The sequence below is a fragment of the Centruroides vittatus genome, unplaced genomic scaffold (genome assembly GCF_030686945.1).
Source record: "Centruroides vittatus isolate TY-2023 unplaced genomic scaffold, ASM3068694v2 scaffold_435, whole genome shotgun sequence".
In the NCBI taxonomy this organism is placed as follows: Eukaryota; Metazoa; Arthropoda; class Arachnida; order Scorpiones; family Buthidae; genus Centruroides; species Centruroides vittatus.
Genome location: NW_027122708.1, coordinates 1097452 through 1116546, shown reverse-complemented (window position 1 = coordinate 1116546; position 19095 = coordinate 1097452). Strand labels below are relative to the sequence as shown.

Sequence of the window (19095 nt, the reverse complement as noted above, 5' to 3'; positions counted from 1 at the left end):
TAAAGTATATCCTTAGGGTACTATTCAGTCTACAAATACATAGTAAAAACAAAATTTTAGTGCTTAATTAAAGAGTTAAAAAGATTGATTGCAAATAAAATAACTTATAAGTTATAACTTACATCTAAAATACCAATAACTGCCGAATCATAGCGGGCTATTTACGGCTATTACATAAATTATAAACCAATTTGGCACTAGAGGTAGACATTAGGCTCCATCTCATATTAAGTTTAATAATTATAATTTAATTAATTAATTTAAATAATTTAGACCTAATGGAAGAAAAAATCGTAGTGACAGCGAGCCAATAGAGAGCATGGTGCGCAATCTTTGCCATAATGCGGTTTGCGCGCCAATTTTCGTTCGTGCGTTAATCAAGCCGAATAGTTTGGCCGAATATACTATTCGTTACATCACTACTATAAATTTTTCAAATTGCAGCCAAAATAGGCAAACATTTTGGAAGAAAATTTTCACTTTAAATTAAATTCAAATGTTCTTGGAAGCTTCTTAGGTCACTAGGTGGTTAATGTTACCCTTGGTGCCAAGATGGCAACCTGTGTCTGATTCCAGCAAGGAAACAGTGGGACCCACATTCTAACCTAACCTAACCTATTCTAATAATTTGGTTGCTAATAATTATGGTAATTTATTAGAATAGGTTAGGTCAGGTTAGAACATGTGTCCCACTGCTTCCTTGCTGGAATCAGAGACGAGTCGCCATCTTGGCACCAAGGGTAACATTAATCCACTAGGTTATGTTAAAAATAGAATTTTAGTAAAATTATTTCTAGTAGATGTCAAGCATCCTAATTTCCTAAAAGACAATGATTTCATTTCTTATTATTATTGTATATGAGTTATTTTTTTTTCTTTAAAATTGTTATTCAAGAAAAAACTGTTCAATATCAATAAAGTTCATTTTGCATTGATTATTAAACTGTTAAATTTGTTACATATTTTGATAAATGTTTTATATAATATTTACAAATGTATATTTTAATTAGAAATTGATTTATTTTAGTGTCATTTTTTTAAATTTATGGAGATATTATTATTATTATATAGGTGTTAAGTTAGTTTAGATTCAACACCTTACATCTGAATGCTATAAGAAACGTATACGAAAATAAACACGTAATTTAATATTTAAACTAATAATTAGCTGTAATGATAACTCAAATTGAAACATAAATGCAAATCTTTTAATTAATGCTCTTACTAAAAACTTGTAAAACAGGATTCAGATTTCTTATTACAATTACACGACGATCAATATCTTATTGCTAGTAGAATAGCAGAAGTTATTGTCTGTTAAAGCATAGTTGTGTTGTTAGTAATGGTGTTTACTTTGATAAAAAAAAAAATAAATTTAAGACAGTCTGGAATGCTAACATTTTATTATCAGGATACATCACAGAGATTATTGTGAGGATAAAACACATTCTTTCCAGCAGTTAATCATTTATTAACTGCACATTTTACCCTCTACATAACAAATGGTTTCAAAGAATTATCAACTTTTAAGAAAAATTTCAACTTTACATTGGATGGGGGAAAAAAACATCAAACTAACTAAACAGCACAATTCTAATAACTTCAAACATTGTATATAAATTTATAACAAGTTGTTTTTTTTTTTTTTTAAACATCTTTCATCAGAAACTGCCATCATTTGTACTTTATTAATCTATGAGTGCTGAACATGTAAATGTTCACACTTACATCATTGGTGTTTTCTGTTTCCGGTGTATTTACATAGTCGTAATTGGTGAGAGCTAATCGATAATAGTACAAAAACTTTAACATAATTATTATTTACTAAATATCAGATCAAAAATTTTCAGCTATGTTAACGTTTGCATGAATGACTCTTTGTGACCAAAAAATTTCTATTTACAAGACTTAGAAAATTGGCAAAAGTTGTGAATTTAAGGATCATAACTTGTACAAATTGATCCTTTCTTTTATTATTTTTTTTTTTTGTACTCCAAAAAATTGCAATGGTGATGAAGCTACTTTTATTTTCTTGTTTTCCACAAATGGGATTCGAATAATGTGAATTACGGCCTGTCCGACCTCGAAAAATATTTGCAGAAAGAGTACAGTTATATAAGAAATACAAAATCATTTTGCATGGAAGTATTTTTTTTTCTTTTATAAATACAATACTTAAAAAACAACTGTCATAAAAAATTCATAAAATTAACATTTCCTACACATTTCAATTTTAAACGAATTTAAATTGTACAATTTCACACATTTACATTACATAGATAAGTTTTTTTAGCTGACACAATTTGAAACCATTGTGCTCGAATGTCGTCATAGAAAAAAACTAAAGAAATTTTTTGGAATTAAACCTCGTTTCTTTTAATACAATATATTGCGTTTCTTCTTCCATCTAATGAAAACTCATTACAAATTTATCCGACTTGAAAATAAGACATATGTAAATATTATAAATCAGTTATTTAAAACATGTTTTTAACAACAAAAATTTATCATTGCATATACAATACTTATATATCTATATATATAAATACATATATAGATTATTGCTACTACCAATTAATAATTACAATACAATATTGAAATATCATATAGACTCTTGCATGTTTATTACTTGGCAATTTAAAATAATTTGTTTTGTCAAAGCCTTATTATTTATTGCTACAAAAATCGTTGTTTCTTTGCTACAGGGAGGAAGAAAATGACGAAAATATGTTCTCGGCAACACAACAAAGATAACGAATGTAGGTGCAAATTCATAAAACTGATGATATCGATAGATGGATTCCCTGAGATTTTAAACTGCAAAATTATCATTAATAAGTTTATAACAATAAATAGAAGAGAAAAAGAGGGAGGAGAGAGGGGGAAAACATAAAAGCTACAAGACAAGTTCTGTATTTGCATTTTCCACATGGAAGTTATAGCTATCTTTTGATTGCAGATGCAAAAACAAGACACTGTTAAAGTTAAGGACTGCTTGGTGAATGACTTGAAAAGTTTTGAAAAACCATAAATTTACTTTTATCTATTTAACTAAATTTATCGTGCCACACAAATCTCTCATATTCTTAACATGGCAGTCATTGATTGTAAAAATTTTTATGAAATTATTTTGTCTACCATAAAAAAGTGTGGAATAGAAAAAGGAATTAGTCGTGCATATTTTAAATATAAATACCCACTTGGCATGAATATGTAACAGTTGAATTACTTTGAAGTCTGGAATGCATCTATGTTATCAAACCTAATGGTAGCTGCGTTTAGCAGGGTTAAATGCAGATGTTTAACTTGTATGATTTTCACAATATCATAAAAGATATTAAATTTTGACAAATGATCTATGCTTCTATGATAGGAATTTCTATTTGACAATTTTTAGAACTAGTCAAATCATATAAGTGCCGAGAAACAAAGACTTTCAACAAAAGTGCTAAATCCTTTCCATTTTCTGAATAACATTTAGTATTATGCAATTTTCTAATTGATGATGAAACTACATACTGTAATCAAAGCATAAGTGCTGTTATGCGTTCACGAGTTTGAGTATAATGCCATTAAACTATCGCTATCGTGAGATATTTTCTTGACATTAAGAATGCCATTAAATTGTGGAAAGGCAAAATTTCTATATTTTAACTTTCTAAAACTCTCAAAATTAATCTGGATATAAGTTTTACAAAAAAACTGGAAGTTTTTAAAACTGTTGTATAGTAGATGAAATTGTAAAATCTTAAAAACTGCAGAAGCTCAGTTATTCGTTCTGACGTTTCTACAAGAAAAAGCCTAGCTAATGAAGGGCCAAATGGTAACTATTAATCTCAAGACTGATTTTGCTTAAATAACTGTTAATGCGATACAACATGAATGCTAGGATAACTATATATACATGAAGCAAAGGCCACACTGGGAGTAATGGTAATAAAAACATTCCATGAAAATTCAATGTCAAAATTAAAAATAGATGACAACTATGGGAAACAACAGTATTACAACATATATAATATACTTTATAGGTACTAGATTTCACAAAATGGGAGAGTCAAGATGAGTAAAACTTCCATTAAAATACAATAGAGGAATATCAAGGACAAAATATTAATCATTGGTAATTTCAAATAACAGTAATTTGGTCATTATTGTGTTTGTTTTGCAACTAGAACTGCACTTTGCTATTAAATTGAAAAGATTTCAATGATTCTAAGCAATATTGATGTTAAATCTTTCGTGTAATTTCTGTTACATTTTAATAATCTGCATAGTATCGTAATAATACATTATCCTAAATGAACGTCGACAAATAATTTGTTGTCGTCGTAACTAAAATAGAATGCAATGAAGTATATTATGAATGTATCAATGTCAAATATTGGTATTAACAATTAAGTTCATGGATTTATTAAAATTTTTTGCCCATATAAAAATCTTATGAAATTTTGTTTTATAAAAAAAAACAGAAATTTTAACAAAATCACATCAATAGTTTCTAAAGAATTAAAACAAGAATAAAAATTGAAGAAATTACTCAAAAACATTTTGGTTTCAGTATTTTTTTTTTTTTTTACAGCTTTAAAATTTGTTCTAAATTTTATTTTCTGAGCTGAGTGTTGAATAGTTTAATCAACCCACTTTGACTAGAATTTCTAAGGCTTCATTTCCTTGTTGAATTAATTCACCAAGGCAGTTATAAATGGCAATGGCATCATGATGGAAGGTAAGTGTTATGCAGTAGTTCCATCGTGGCAGGATATACTGCTTGCAATGCTTGCAATGGGATATACCACACCAGTTGCCGAGTCTAGTCAGAAACAGATACAAAAACTTGGATTATGCTTCAATATCATTTTTTATTGGAAGTACTTTGATATTAGAAATATTCCAAAATGATATCAACATACAATCAATGCTAATAATACTTATATATGTCCTTATTGTTAAAAAAATATCAAATCGCACTTTTCACATTAACACAATTTGTAACATTTTGTTTTACTTCTGTAAGATGATAATATATTATTTTATGTTAATATTTGGACGTTGTGCCGATTTGTGTAAGATCAAATTACTTGTCATTCAACACTATCTAGAAATGTATTTAGTAGTTCAAATGCAACCAAATCTGGTATAGTAACATTCCAGAACATGTGGAAGACATTTCCATTAAAAAAAAGTAGTACTAAAATTCACTACTATGGCACTTTTGAGCTGCAAGCAATGAAAAAGCAGTTTCTTTCACATGTTGCAACCAAATTTTGGTATAAAAGTGGCCAGAACTGTTGAATGTCATTCTTATCAGCTTTGATGGCATCACCTTGCTGGAACATGCATTTCCTGTGAAGATGTTTTATGCAAATAATGGCAATGTTGCAGCTATACTTCAGGAATTTCACTATTGTAAGAATTTCTGCCAAAGACCATTGACTCCACAAGCTCTCAGAATTTCTCTCTCATGATCACTTTGAGGAAACTGACATCTGAGAGTTCAGTCTGGTTAAGTGCACAAACCTGTCATTTCACAAGCTGTTAAAGATGTTACCACAAATGTTGTTGAGCAGACAATGAATAATGTTTCAGAATCCAGTATCACATGTAGTGTCATGGCAGTTGGGTGTATCCAATGGCACAGTGTGAAAGGTACTGAGTAGGTTGGTGCATTATTATACATGCAGATCAGCCATAATGAACACTTACTTGCTCCCATCAGGAAATTCTGACTGACCTTTGCATTGACCTTCCTTGCCAGATTGGAAATAGATGTGTTGTGAAAGATTTAGTGGAGCAGTGAGGCAAATTTTCATCAGAGTGGAACAGTGAACATCTGAACTGTCACACCAGGCCACAGAAAACACTCATATTTTCTAGCAAATTCCATTGCATTCGTCTAAATTTATGATTTGGTTTGAATTCACAGGCATATTTATCCTTGGACCATTATTCTTTGAAGAAGCTAGTCTCCAATGAGTCTGGCATGCTCTATGACAGCCCAGAAATACTGAGAGATGTCAATACTTTTGTCATACTTCAACAGTAACAGCAATAATTCCTTGAGTTAACCACTTTCACACAGGATGGAACCTACACATATTGGATGTTGCACACAGCAATTTGTACAACATTTCACCAATAACAGAGTGATTGGTTGTCAGTTTCCTACCACCTAGCTATTTATTCTCCAAATCTTAATCTGTACGATTTCTGGTTGTGGAACACTTTTAAGTGTGGTTTATTAAGTACACGTTGCAAAGTTGGCAGCTTTGAAAGACAGTACTACACTTCATGTGAGAAGCATCACCTAAACTCAATTACAGTTGGACATTGAATACATTGTTCATTGCCTTCAGGTTTTACACCTTCAGATTGGGGACCACATTGAGCAGTATTTCCTGCATTGCTAGTCTCTGTATTGCATGACTCTTGTATAATAAAATGTCTGTTGTTTGCAGTGCCAAAGATGTCCTAAGGTAAGTTTTGATGATTTTTTTTTACCAAATGTCTTCTACATGTACTGAAACATTACCATACCAGATTTGGTTGCATTTGGACTACTAAATCTCTCTCCAGACAGCATTGAATAGAAGTACAGTACTTTAATTACAATCACTTGATACTCTAGACCAGATCTGGTAGGTCTAGATTGAAAACTGGTAAAAAAGTACCTTCACATTTTGAAATAGTGACCATTTTTATGTTCCTGCCTGTCTAAGCCAGAAAGTTTAGAGAGTCCCTTTGCAATTTCAGCTTTCACAAGGTTTTTACTTTAGTATTAAATTAAATTCAATATCAACATAGCATTAAATATTCATTATAACTTTTTTAAGACTGATAAATTAGAAATTTATGAACTTTAAAAAAAAAAACTTTTCTAGATGAAAGTTAATAATTTATAGCATTGAGCTTCCCGAAAATAATATATTAAAAAAGATATTTGATGTAAAAATTATGAGTTTAAGCTAAGAAACATTTATCGATAAAAAAGTAATAAAATTACCTTGACTACTTAATGATGGTGAAGATGGGCCTCTTCCATTTAATGGTCCCAAATAGGAGGCTGGAACCCATCCTCTGTTTCCTGTTCCTGTAACACGAACATACCACCATCCTGCGCATCCAACTTTTTCTACTTGAATCACTTCTCCCTCTTTGAGAGTGGCTTCTCCAACATCAACTGCTTCATAATCACCCAAAGCAACATAGCGTCCACCCACCTTAATTAATATTTATAAAGTTATATTCAAATAAAAACTTTTTACATATAAAATTCAATATATTTTACAAACTAACTTCTGTGGTATATGCAAAAATATCACTGTCATCATCTTCGTCTTCTGTCTGTGACATTTCGTCTGTCGACCATCCGTCGTCATGACTATCGGAATAGGTGGCAGAACTTATGTTTTCATTGCGATAGCGTCGTAGTGAAGGTAGACTAGCTCTTCGTCCCAATTCTGGTCGACGGCTAAAATACATTTGTCAAGAAATAAGATAGCATTTATAATCAATTACAATAATAATAAAAAATTTATTTGAAATAATAGTGAACATACCTATGTAACACAACAGGTGAATCTATTTTTACTCCATTAATTAAGCTCAATGTTTGAATTTTATCTGAATACTGTTTCATACTAGCATCTAATAATCAATAAAACTCGGATTATTTTTACATGTTCACAAATAAAATGACAAAGAATATAAATTAATGATTAAAAAATACATTAGGAATATAAATTAAATGCACTGTATATTAACTTTCTATTGCTAATTTCAAAATTAGGTTTTGATGAATTCTAATGATATTATATTAATGTAAAAAATTGATAAAATTATTTCATTCTTTAAAATTATTTTACATATTTATATCATCATTTTATCATTCTATTATTTTTTACTTAATGAATGCATATTTTAATTAAAAAAAGCACAAGATAACACGTGTGATTATCTTTATTGCTTATTTACATTCTCTCCACAATTATCACCTCTGATGTAAAGAACTTTGTCCAATTTATAAATTTAAAATTTAAAGTTCTTTTCTTTTCCATTTCATTCAATTCTGACAGAAGTTAAACTAATTCTCACTTATGTACTTTCAGTTAAATCAGTTTTATACATATATATATATATATATATAATATATATACACACATCTTTAAAAGTTGTTTAATAACATCTGCTTTATTGCCCTGCCTTCATATCTGATTTTTGTGGCGTACACCTCTTTCTTTTGATTTAAATTAATTCAAATTAGGTGTAAAATATTTCTTATAATTCAACAACAGGACCAGTAGTTCATCAACTGTTTTAGAGCCTCATTAATTATTGACTTCAGCATCTGTCGTTTCTTGTTCTTATCTTCCTCTATCATCATCTGCTAGTTCCCATTCACACAGGTGACAATTTGGTGTTCTGTTTCTGGTTCCCATTCCCGTAACAGGTTCTAGTTACTGAAATCTGTGATGTTGGATTGCTATTGGTTACCCAAACTTTGAGATTTCTGTTGTTGTGTGATATTTGAAGGTACGGGAAGGTAAAATTAATCCTCATTCCAAAATTATAAGATGATTGACCATTCTGGAAACAGAATGATGTATGTCAAGAATGACAGGAATGGTAGTGATAGGAATAAACATGGGAAGTCAAGCACCACTTAACACAGTCACCACAGAGACACTCAGTAACAAAAGTGATTCTTCAGCCTCCAATTGAATGAATTACTTCCCGTAATGAGAACATCAGTTCTTTCTAACAAATCTTAACCCAGTATTAGATCATAACTAGTATGTTACAGAACCAAAAATTCCACAGGAATTGCTAAGGGCTTAACTTATGTGATCCACACATGGTCTGAATTAGTGTTACTACCAGGCTGGTTTTCACCCAGATAGGCCTGATTTAAAATTCATGGTCTGGATTAATCATTAATTTGTCTGGTTTTTGTAGAAATTGTGAAATTATAGTGAAACAAAATAAATTTATAAAAATATTTGTGAGTATTTTATTTTAATGGTTACAGACTTTAACTTTACATCCCAAACTTATCCCTAGGCTAAGAGCAACAGAAAATATACTTTTAAAATTCTAACTTGCAAATATCTCTGGCAAATACAGTGGAACCTCACTTAATGAGCATAATTCGTTCCAGAATCTTACTTGTAATGTGAAACACTTGTTAAGCAAAACAATTTTTTCCATATAAATTAATGTAAAATACGATAATGCATTCCACGATGAAAAAAAAATACTCAAATATTTTATGTATAACGTTTATTCAAAGAAAATTATACAATCATACATTGTTAAGGAGCGTGAATCATCATCATCTTTTCTTCTAGCACAGAATGAACCAACCTGGAATGTGAATTTGATTTGCAGAAAACAAAAAAATTCAAAAAAATATGTCTCAGTCAAATGATATGCCAAATTTTTGGGCTCTGTAAAGGCTATAATTAGAAATTAATAAATTTGACTAGAGGTGGGCAGTTATGCTTCCATCTCGTAATAAATTTAATAATTATAAATAATTAAATTTTAACTTAAACATTTCTAAAATTTAATTTGAATTGGTCATTAAATTTAATACAAGATAGCAGCATAATTGTCTACCTCTAGTCAAATTAATCAATTTCTAATCTTTAATTATAGCCTTTACATAGCCCAAGAATTTGGCATGTATATTATATAATGGGCTATGGTTGTTGATGTTTATATGTAATATGTCTAAACACAAGTTTGGAAAAGTGTATGATCACAAGCAACACTAAGATGCTAGTGGAACGAGTGCTAAACAAAGACTGATGTAACATGCGCACAATTTGGGACTTTCCCTCTCCTCGTCACTCATTATGCAAACATTGCTCATTAAGCGAGTCATTTTTTACAATTTGTTTTGCTCATTATGAGAAGTACTCATTAAGGTTCCACTGTATTAAGGAATGTTCGGATTAGATAGGTTAGAGTATCTAACATTCTCTTAGGTTAGATAGATAACCTAAGAGAATGTTAGATATTCTATTCTTACTGTGAGGTTTGCCGACAGGGTGCGACTATTTCAAGAGGGCAAGTGGTCGCGAAGGGTCGTATGTGGGCGATCGGCACTGAGACAGACTCTACGGTTACAAGAAACCGTTTATTTGACACGAAAGAAGCTTACAAGATTTCCGCGATCTTGGAAGTTCTAGGTCGGCAGCAGCCTCTGGGTCTTCCTCTCCTTTCGAATATAGTCTCATTTTGAAGGAGTGTCCCTAGGTCGCGAATGGCCAGTTCCCTCGACGACTCCGCGACTCCAGGACGATGCGGTCGACTTCCGTTGATGGAAAGATGTCGATCCGAGGTCGGGAGACGGAGACGAAGATGGGCACCAGACACACACACAACAATAGATCCGTCACTTGGAACTTTCGGGAGAAGAAGCCCTCGCGTCCTTGAATTCTCAGGTTTTATCTGTTTTCCTCCGATTCCGCTTTCCGATTGGTCTCTTCTCGTCACCTGGTGACAATTCGAAACCTTTCGGGGGCGCGGGAGAGGTCAAAATCGAAGTTTAATTCGATTCCCACTCGGAGATAGACGATCTACGTTTCCCCATTGTTCTATTGTTTAAAAGTTCGCGTCGTTTTCTTTAAGAAAAACTATTTCTAACTTCTATTTTTTTTTCCTCTAAAAAAATAATTTTTTCTAAAAATAAATGATTTTAACGCGAATTTCAGTGAGGTTCGGACCTATCCAGAGCCTCACAGAGCTTCCCGCCAATTTAAAATGTCGTAACGAAATAACGACATTTTAGCTGGCAGCTCTGGAAGCTGACAGTCCTTTCTCCCTTTGTTTGCCAAGTGACGTAACAGCGATACTTGTCTGAGAATCCAGCCTTCTCTGGCGCGCGTTCGGTTTCGCGTTACAACAAAGTTTTTTTTTTCGATACATTATTGAATGGTATAGAATATCGTTTACAATTCATCGAAATGTTTGTGTAACATCACATGTCTGTTTATAAGATTGGTTACAAATAATCAAATAACAATCACGGTCCTCGAATAATATTTTAACAACATAAATGATCGACAAACTATTTTCTAAAACATGTGAGTTTTTTTTTTTTCGTTTTCAGACTGAGCAATTCACACAATCTCAAAATTTTCAGAAAATGGTCTGAAACGGAGGGGGGAGGAATGGAATGTATTCGTGTTCCCTTCCTAATTTTTCGGAACATCTGATTCAGAAATCTGATAACAGGTTCAACGTTTAGTTTGATTCGCCTGTCTCAACCAGAATTGGAACTTGGGAACTTCATAGCCATTTCCGGTGCACGTGTAGCGCGGAGTTCTCTGGATCTAAGTTGAAGACACGTGCTTTTCGAAGCTATGCATCTAGTTCCGTTCCAAGTTTTCTGAAAAACTTCGTCTTTACCATGGGGGTCGAATCTTTTCCATTTTTTTTTTTTTTTTTTTTTTTTTTGTACTGGACCGAAAGAGGATCATGGAGCTTCTGCATTGACGGTGTGCAGTTGTGATCTTGCCAATGTCTTTACGGCCATAACTTCCGGATGTCAGTCTCTTGAACCAGTGACAGTTCTCTATCATCGGTTTTCCGACGCAGATTACCGCTAATCAAGGTCACGCAGTTCAGAGTGTTGTTCCGTAACTTCCGTTTGATCTGGTCAGAGTCTATTCGCAGTCTCGACTGTGACAGGTATGATCAATCATCATGTACGCAAAAAAGGAAAAAATTTTCTGACATTTTGACTATATAAATTACTCAATCTATAACAGAAGTTTTCATCAATGTTTTGATCACGACAAAATTGTTTTCCGATGAGCGCGAATCAAATAGAAGATCATCGTTAAGTTTTCTCGAGAGTGATCAAATCCTCATTCTCTCTAGGACGGACAAAGTGACAATTTTCTGTCATCTATCCTAAGTATGAGAAAATTTTGGAAAGGCGTTGACCAAGGAGATAAGTCGCTTCCCCGACATGACTCTCTTCCCTTGACCAGTGTAGGCTCAATCGTGAGCGCTTCGTAAGGGATGGACAGAACAGTTTACACGAAACAAAAACAATACTATGGCTCCCTTTCGAAATGCACCACGCTCACATTGACTTGAATTCCGATTCGCGACAATTTTAACATTTAAGCACGTTTTTTGCATACATTTTTTTCAGCGACAATTTTTATTTTCAGAAAACGTGAATTCAATTAAAATTAACATTCGCTTTTGTTTTTATGATGATCTCTCCTCTCCAGAATGAAAGTTCATCATTCACAGTTCGCAAAACCGGACCGATAGAAAATAGAGAGTAGGATACCGTAATCGCTTATAATCTTGACCTTAGGTTAAAGTTGCTATATTTTTTTTTTGCAATTGACAATCTGCTTGCTTTGCGTCTACCTTGGGACTGAGAAAAGCTAAGCATCTAGTTGCGGTCGCATTGGCCTGTTTCCGGGCTAATACTGTCAGAAAATCCTCTACATAAAGTGCCTGTTCTAAATTTCGATCGACTTCGGATTCGATTTGCCTATTCTGCGGTTGATGAAAGAGTATCTACTGAAATAATTAGCCTATATCGCAATGAATACGATGGATTTATAATCGGAACCTGCAACGCATTGGCCTCGATCTCCACTCGACTAGAGATGGCAGAGGGACGTCCTTTTCTCCGTACCAATCGGGCGACAGTGGTTGCATGTTATGAGGTTGTGAAAAGCATTGCAGCGAATTCGGATAGGGGTGTGCGTTTCCTACTTCGCTATTCCCTCGTTCCATGGGTTGTCCTGTTTGTTTATTCTGAATATTATCTTTGCGCACCAGTTATCGGTACTGACAATGTTCGATTATCTAACAATTTTTCCTAAAGTTTTAAACTGTTTAAAATTTTGACCCATCTTTGCACCGAACGCAGATTTCTTATGGAGTTTCACTCTTCCCGAATCCATTAGGTTATTCTCCGCCGTTTCAGCTTCGCGCCTGACAAAACTGTGCATTCTGCTAGTCACTCGTTTCTTCCCTAATGGCTACCTTTAGAGCTTTTGTGAATGAAGCAGTGCCAAGCATCCTGACGCTCAGTTTAATGTTTTTACTTATATTTTGAAAAACTGACCTCGGAACATCTTGCCTACTTCCGCTGCTGGCACTATTTTATAGTGGCGTTTTGTTGCTCGGTCAAGCCTATTTATTCTATCATTGTCGCACCTGCGAGCTTGCGCTTGGTTAACTAAAGCATTTCTGCGGGATCATCCAGCTAAGCTCGATATTTTTTTAAGGGATCGAAGAAGTCATAATACGCTTACTTTCACCGAAGAAAGCAGGTATCATTCCTCTCAAGGCCAATGAAAGAGAACTGCTAACTAACTCGCGAGTTCGCGCCGAAGTGTCTGTCTCAGCATCTATCGTTCCGACCCACCTTTAACTCAATTTCGGGGCGAAATTTTGATGTCGGCATCCTCAACTATAGTGTGGGCCCGCTGAATTTGTGCAAATTCTGCATTTAAAATCCCACTTCTGACACCAGTGTGAGTTTGCCGACAGGGTGCCGACTATGTCAAGAGGGTCGAGCGGTCGCGAAGGGTCGTATGTGGGCGATCGGCACTGAGACAGACTCTACGGTTACAAGAAACCGTTTATTTGACACGAAAGAAGCTTACAAGATTTCCGCGATCTTGGAAGTTCTAGGTCGGCAGCAGCCTCTGGGTCTTCCTCTCCTTTCGAATATAGTCTCATTTTGAAGGAGTGTCCCTAGGTCGCGAATGGCCAGTTCCCTCGACGACTCCGCGACTCCAGGACGATGCGGTCGACTTCCGTTGATGGAAAGATGTCGATCCGAGGTCGGGAGACGGAGACGAAGATGGGCACCAGACACACACACAACAATAGATCCGTCACTTGGAACTTTCGGGAGAAGAAGCCCTCGCGTCCTTGAATTCTCAGGTTTTATCTGTTTTCCTCCGATTCCGCTTTCCGATTGGTCTCTTCTCGTCACCTGGTGACAATTCGAAACCTTTCGGGGGCGCGGGAGAGGTCAAAATCGAAGTTTAATTCGATTCCCACTCGGAGATAGACGATCTACGTTTCCCCATTGTTCTATTGTTTAAAAGTTCGCGTCGTTTTCTTTAAGAAAAACTATTTCTAACTTCTATTTTTTTTTCCTCTAAAAAAATAATTTTTTCTAAAAATAAATGATTTTAACGCGAATTTCAGTGAGGTTCGGACCTATCCAGAGCCTCACACTTACTTGGGTTTGATCAGTTTGTTTGTCAAAATGTTGACAACAATTTAAATTCCGGGCTAATCCTCACCATCTATGACTAGTTAATTTTAATTTGACAATTCTTTTATCTGTGTAAAGAGGTATCCTCTTTACACAGATAAGAGGCATGTGGTGCCTCCATTAAAATGTCACAAATAAAAGAACAAAAACATGATTTTTGTAAACAGTCAAATTTAACAATAATTCATAAGTAATGCAAGCTTGCCGATTAGGGGTTTTATTTTTATTCCCTTTTGTTGGGATGGTCTAAGGCCTTCGCATATGTGGGTGGTGGTTTTCAGAGGCAGAAAAAGACAAGTGTTTCACAAAAAAACCATTTATTTTTTGAAGATCATGACTGACAAGGTCCCAGAGGTCACTGTCCTGTCAGTTGGATGTCTCTAGGGGTTTTCTCTTCATCTTGCGGTGGTGGAGCCCCGGGGCAATGGTGAGTTAGAGTTTGGAGTAGAAAAGATTTAATGGATATTGGTGAGTTAGGCACTTATTAGTGGAAGCACGGAGAGAAGAGGGTGACGACCAAAAAGAGTATTCTCTAGAGAAAGCTTTCTTTGTCCTTGACATGAGGTTTTATAAGTTTTTTGGGATTGATTCATTTCTAATTGGTCAGGATTTCCTTCCCCACTCCCCTATTGGTCTCTTCCCTGTCTATAGGTGAAAGTTGAGATCCGTTTAGGTCATGAGAAAGGTCTGCCCGGGATAGTTTATTCAACACCTCCCTTTTGACTTTGATTGCGCTTTATTGACGACTAAGACACCTAGGCTCTTATTTTACATTCTTATTTCCTTTTACCTTAATGCATCTTAAATTTTAAACAATTTCCCTTTTAATTTTCTTTTATTCTAAAATTTTGTTTTTCTCTTTATTCTTTTTGAGTGATGATGTCAAAGTCCAGTGTTGCTGACTCAACACTTATATTACCTGTTTTCCCAATGGTTTACCTTAATAAAATTTACATTTCCTTTTTATTGTGAGGGTCTCACAGTAATACAAGATGAATGTACAAGTTGATAAGTAGGCACAAATGAAATAAAAGAGCAATCAAATGAATTTTTGTCCAGAACTTGAATGCCAACATGCACTGTTATAGAACAGCACAGCATGCTGAATTTTAAAAGTTGATGTTCTACCAACTCATTAGAAGGAGAGCATCCAAGTTCATGATGATAATATTTATATATATAAACAATGTAGAAATAAACTGTTGAATTGACCAATTAATTATATTTAAATCATTTTATTAGTAGTTATTTTTTTCATTAGAAGTAAGCATATCACTATATATTAATAATTTTAATGATTAAATATTTTTAATTTACTTGAATATTATAATTTTAAAATACAGAACAATCTCAGTAATCTGGCTGTTTACTAGTTTGACACATCCAGTAATCTGATACTGGATCTAGTCATAAATTCAACTGCTCAAACTGGGAATACATTAATAAACACTGCTCATATAACCAATATACAGCAGATGAGATTACACAAAAGCAATGTTTTCAACAGTATTTAACAGGCATCATCAGGCTAACTGACCTTCACAGTTCAAATGCTGCTGTTTAAAATATAATATTTTAATTTTTAACCCTTTTTTAAATTTAATTTTTAATTATAAACATATAACAGATATGTTTTAAGTATTGATAATTGGCAAAAAAAACCAGGGTGGAAAAATTGAAGTGTATGAAAGAAAGATATTGTTATATTGATAAAAATTATTTTAAATGATATCTTTTAAATTTAAACTGAGGAGGACCAAACAATTAATTTGGCTGAAATACATTTTGTAAAAAAGGTCAAATCACTGGAAAATATAAAACCTTTCTGAATGTAAAAATTCTCATTTACTTGGGTCTCGATGGTCAGTGACAAACAGAGAAATAGAGATCATTATTTATCATCTCAACTGCACTAATTTAGTTATTCAAACAATATAGTAATACCAAACAAATAAACAAATGAATGATTAAACTACTGAATTCACCTTACTTCCAATAGTCCACAATCTCCTTAATCCAACATTCTCCTGGTCCCATATATATCAATTACCAAAATTATACTGTATTTGATAAAGGAATAATTCAATATAGAATTCAAATCTGTGATACAATTCTTCAATTTAGGTGAGTTAACTTGTTTAAAATCAAATAAAACTTTAAAAAATCATCTTTAAAAAATGAGAAAGTACTGATTCTTACAGATTAAATTAGTGTGAAAGATGATATGTAAGAAAAAATTTCAATCCTCAGTACATTAACAATTTACGAGAAAAAGACTGATGACAACACTTTTGTTTCATCTATAAATAATTATATTACTTGTTTTTAAAAGACTTTTAGAGACACTCGATTATTCCTTTTTTTGCAATGATAAATTAAACATCATGTAGTTTTTTGGTGATACTGTACATACAATGAAGTAAGCTACAATCTGGCTGCATCAAGAGCATATGATAAAAAATTTGATAAAATTAATTTTGTATTTTGTCTATGAGAAGTTAATATTCCTTATTTTTAGATAATTTTGTACTTTAAAAATATTTTACTATTTTAAATACAGTAGCCACTTGTTATATTGCACAAAGAGGGATACAAACCAAATAAGCAATATATCTAATGGCTACTGTATTTGACAGATTATATCTTTTTTATTTTACAAGATGATGGTAATATGATCTATTTTATAGATATGATAAAATTAAGAATTAGCTTCATGTATAGAATAATTTTTATATTGAAACTAATTTTTCATAATTAACGTTTTAATGGCTGGTTCAATTTTCAGTCATTCAAATAATGTTATTTTTTAATGTGTTACTCTATGACCTACTCATCACATTTATGTGAAAATCATTTGAATTGCATCAATAATCATGGAATTTTATGTTCCCAAAATGGGAATATTGGTATTATCAATGTACTAAAAATCCATACTTTCATTTAGCTTCATAAAAAAGTTTATTATACAACAAATTTTAGTTATTTAGGTTACTTTTTATAGCAAGCTACAGCAAATTATTTAGTATGATAAAAAATTGAGCATTGTTTGTAAAGATGTTTTTCACATTTTTGGCTTTGGCTTTGAAGTCAAGTGTTTTTACTGTACACTATGTATCCTCGTTGGGTTACAGGGCATAGGATGAAGTTTATACCATCAAAGCGAACATCTCAAATAGTTGGAGCAGTTGGGCTTCCCAGATTAATCCTATCTAATCTCCCTACCTTCAACAGTGACATTGCAATTTTACATCAGAAAGAAATATATGAAAACTTTTCATCAGGATGGAGATATTGCTAGAACTTGATGATAATCATATTCAAGACATTACCAAAGAAATTTCACCACTACTTTTTTAAATCTCAAATGAGGTCTGCATACTCCCATACCTTGATTAAATCTATTTATTAGATTAAGCTGTATAACTTCTCTTTCTCCTTCCTTCTTCATGCACTGCTTTGTTTTTATACTGGAGTAACTGTGTTTAGTAGTTAGTAGTTACTGGCTATTGTTACAATGGAATTATCATTCCATTTTATGCAGATCCCTTTCCATCTGAACAAAATAGTCGTATGAGCCTCTTTCAATTTTTTAATTATTTTTGGTGGAAGAAAGTGAATGATTTGAAGTATGATTCTCTCAGATTGTACCACAGGCTTGGAATCCCTTGTCTGAAAGATGTAGCAAAAGTTTATGGCTAGTGAAAAAATTGTCAAAAAACTGTGTGACTCCAGAACATCCATGCACTGCATCCAATAAACTGCAATCTATTCGACTTCCCAATGGAGTGTTATCATTGTGAAAATTCAAACCTGCCAGAATTAAACCGTTAATAATGAAATATTTAATTGCTTGGTTCCCACGGAGAAAACATGAATCATGAGGAACAACATTCGAATAATGCTGGTTGGTAAAATGGAGAAACGTGACCGAGACGATAAAAGCGTGACAAGAGCGGAAAAAGGGGTCAGTTACATAGTGTCAATTAGACAGAGGGTGTGTGTCCGAAGTCCCAACGGAACCCGACAGCGAACAAAGGAATACTTGACCTAGAGGAAAGACCGACCCAGATCACAAGGTATGACCCAAAGTCATGTAAACTCTCCCTCCGCGTATCCGAACTTAGGTGACAGTAGCTCGCCCCTATTGTAACTTTCGCTTTAGTCTTAATAAACTGTTGTTGTTTTTAATTCGTTGTTAATGTCTGTTATTTGAATATCGCCGCCGCTCTACCGTCAAACCCATCCACTTCCTCCACTCGCGTAACGCGTAACCCATCCGAACCGCCATCTTGACGTGGGCAGGTCTCACCGACCTGTTAGCCGAGAAAAGGAGGAACGAGTCTCCGTCCACCTCCCGGCACCCACAAATTGGTTTTTCAGGAGTGGGGTTCAACTCCTTTGAAATATCGATAAAGCGGAAAGGACCATATTCGAATAAAGAGAACAATTCCAGTTGAAGTAGGGACCTAAATCATAGGTAGAAAGACTAGGAATAGTATCGGAGGTAGTTCCAATCTAATCGAACCTATTAGGAAAAATGGAGGGCGATCCACAACCCGCAGCAGGACCAGCTCACCCGAATCCGAATCCAAATCCCCTCACACTAGGAGGGTTGGGCAGAATCATAACACTACTGCCCGTATTCACCGGAGAAATGGGAGGCATTAGAGTTACAGATTTTTTCGACTCCTTAGCGGACGTGATGAAAGTCGCGGCATGGTCAAAGGCCCAAATGCTGGCCGTAGCCAAGCTCAAACTCACCGGGATAGCTCGGGAATTTGTCCGGAAAGACCGACGAATTCAAGCGCTTAATGATCGCGCGG

At 33.7% G+C, this 19095-nt stretch overlaps 1 protein-coding gene across 5 annotated transcripts in view; it reads right to left on the bottom strand.

Annotated features, from left to right (window-relative positions):
- Positions 1-1386: 1386 nt before the first annotated feature.
- The window catches only part of LOC136989037 (guanine nucleotide exchange factor DBS-like), a 177298-nt gene continuing 159589 nt past the window's right edge, over positions 1387-19095 (bottom strand). For all 5 annotated transcript variants that reach the window (XM_067287089.1, XM_067287088.1, XM_067287090.1 and 2 more), the window contains 4 exons: positions 7560-7647; positions 7297-7471; positions 7004-7220; positions 1387-4813 (listed from right to left, as the gene is read on the bottom strand). In XM_067287089.1, coding sequence (XP_067143190.1) covers positions 4737-4813; positions 7004-7220; positions 7297-7471; positions 7560-7647 — 557 coding nt within the window. In that variant the 3' untranslated portion in view covers positions 1387-4736. The remainder of the gene's footprint in view (positions 4814-7003; positions 7221-7296; positions 7472-7559; positions 7648-19095) is intronic.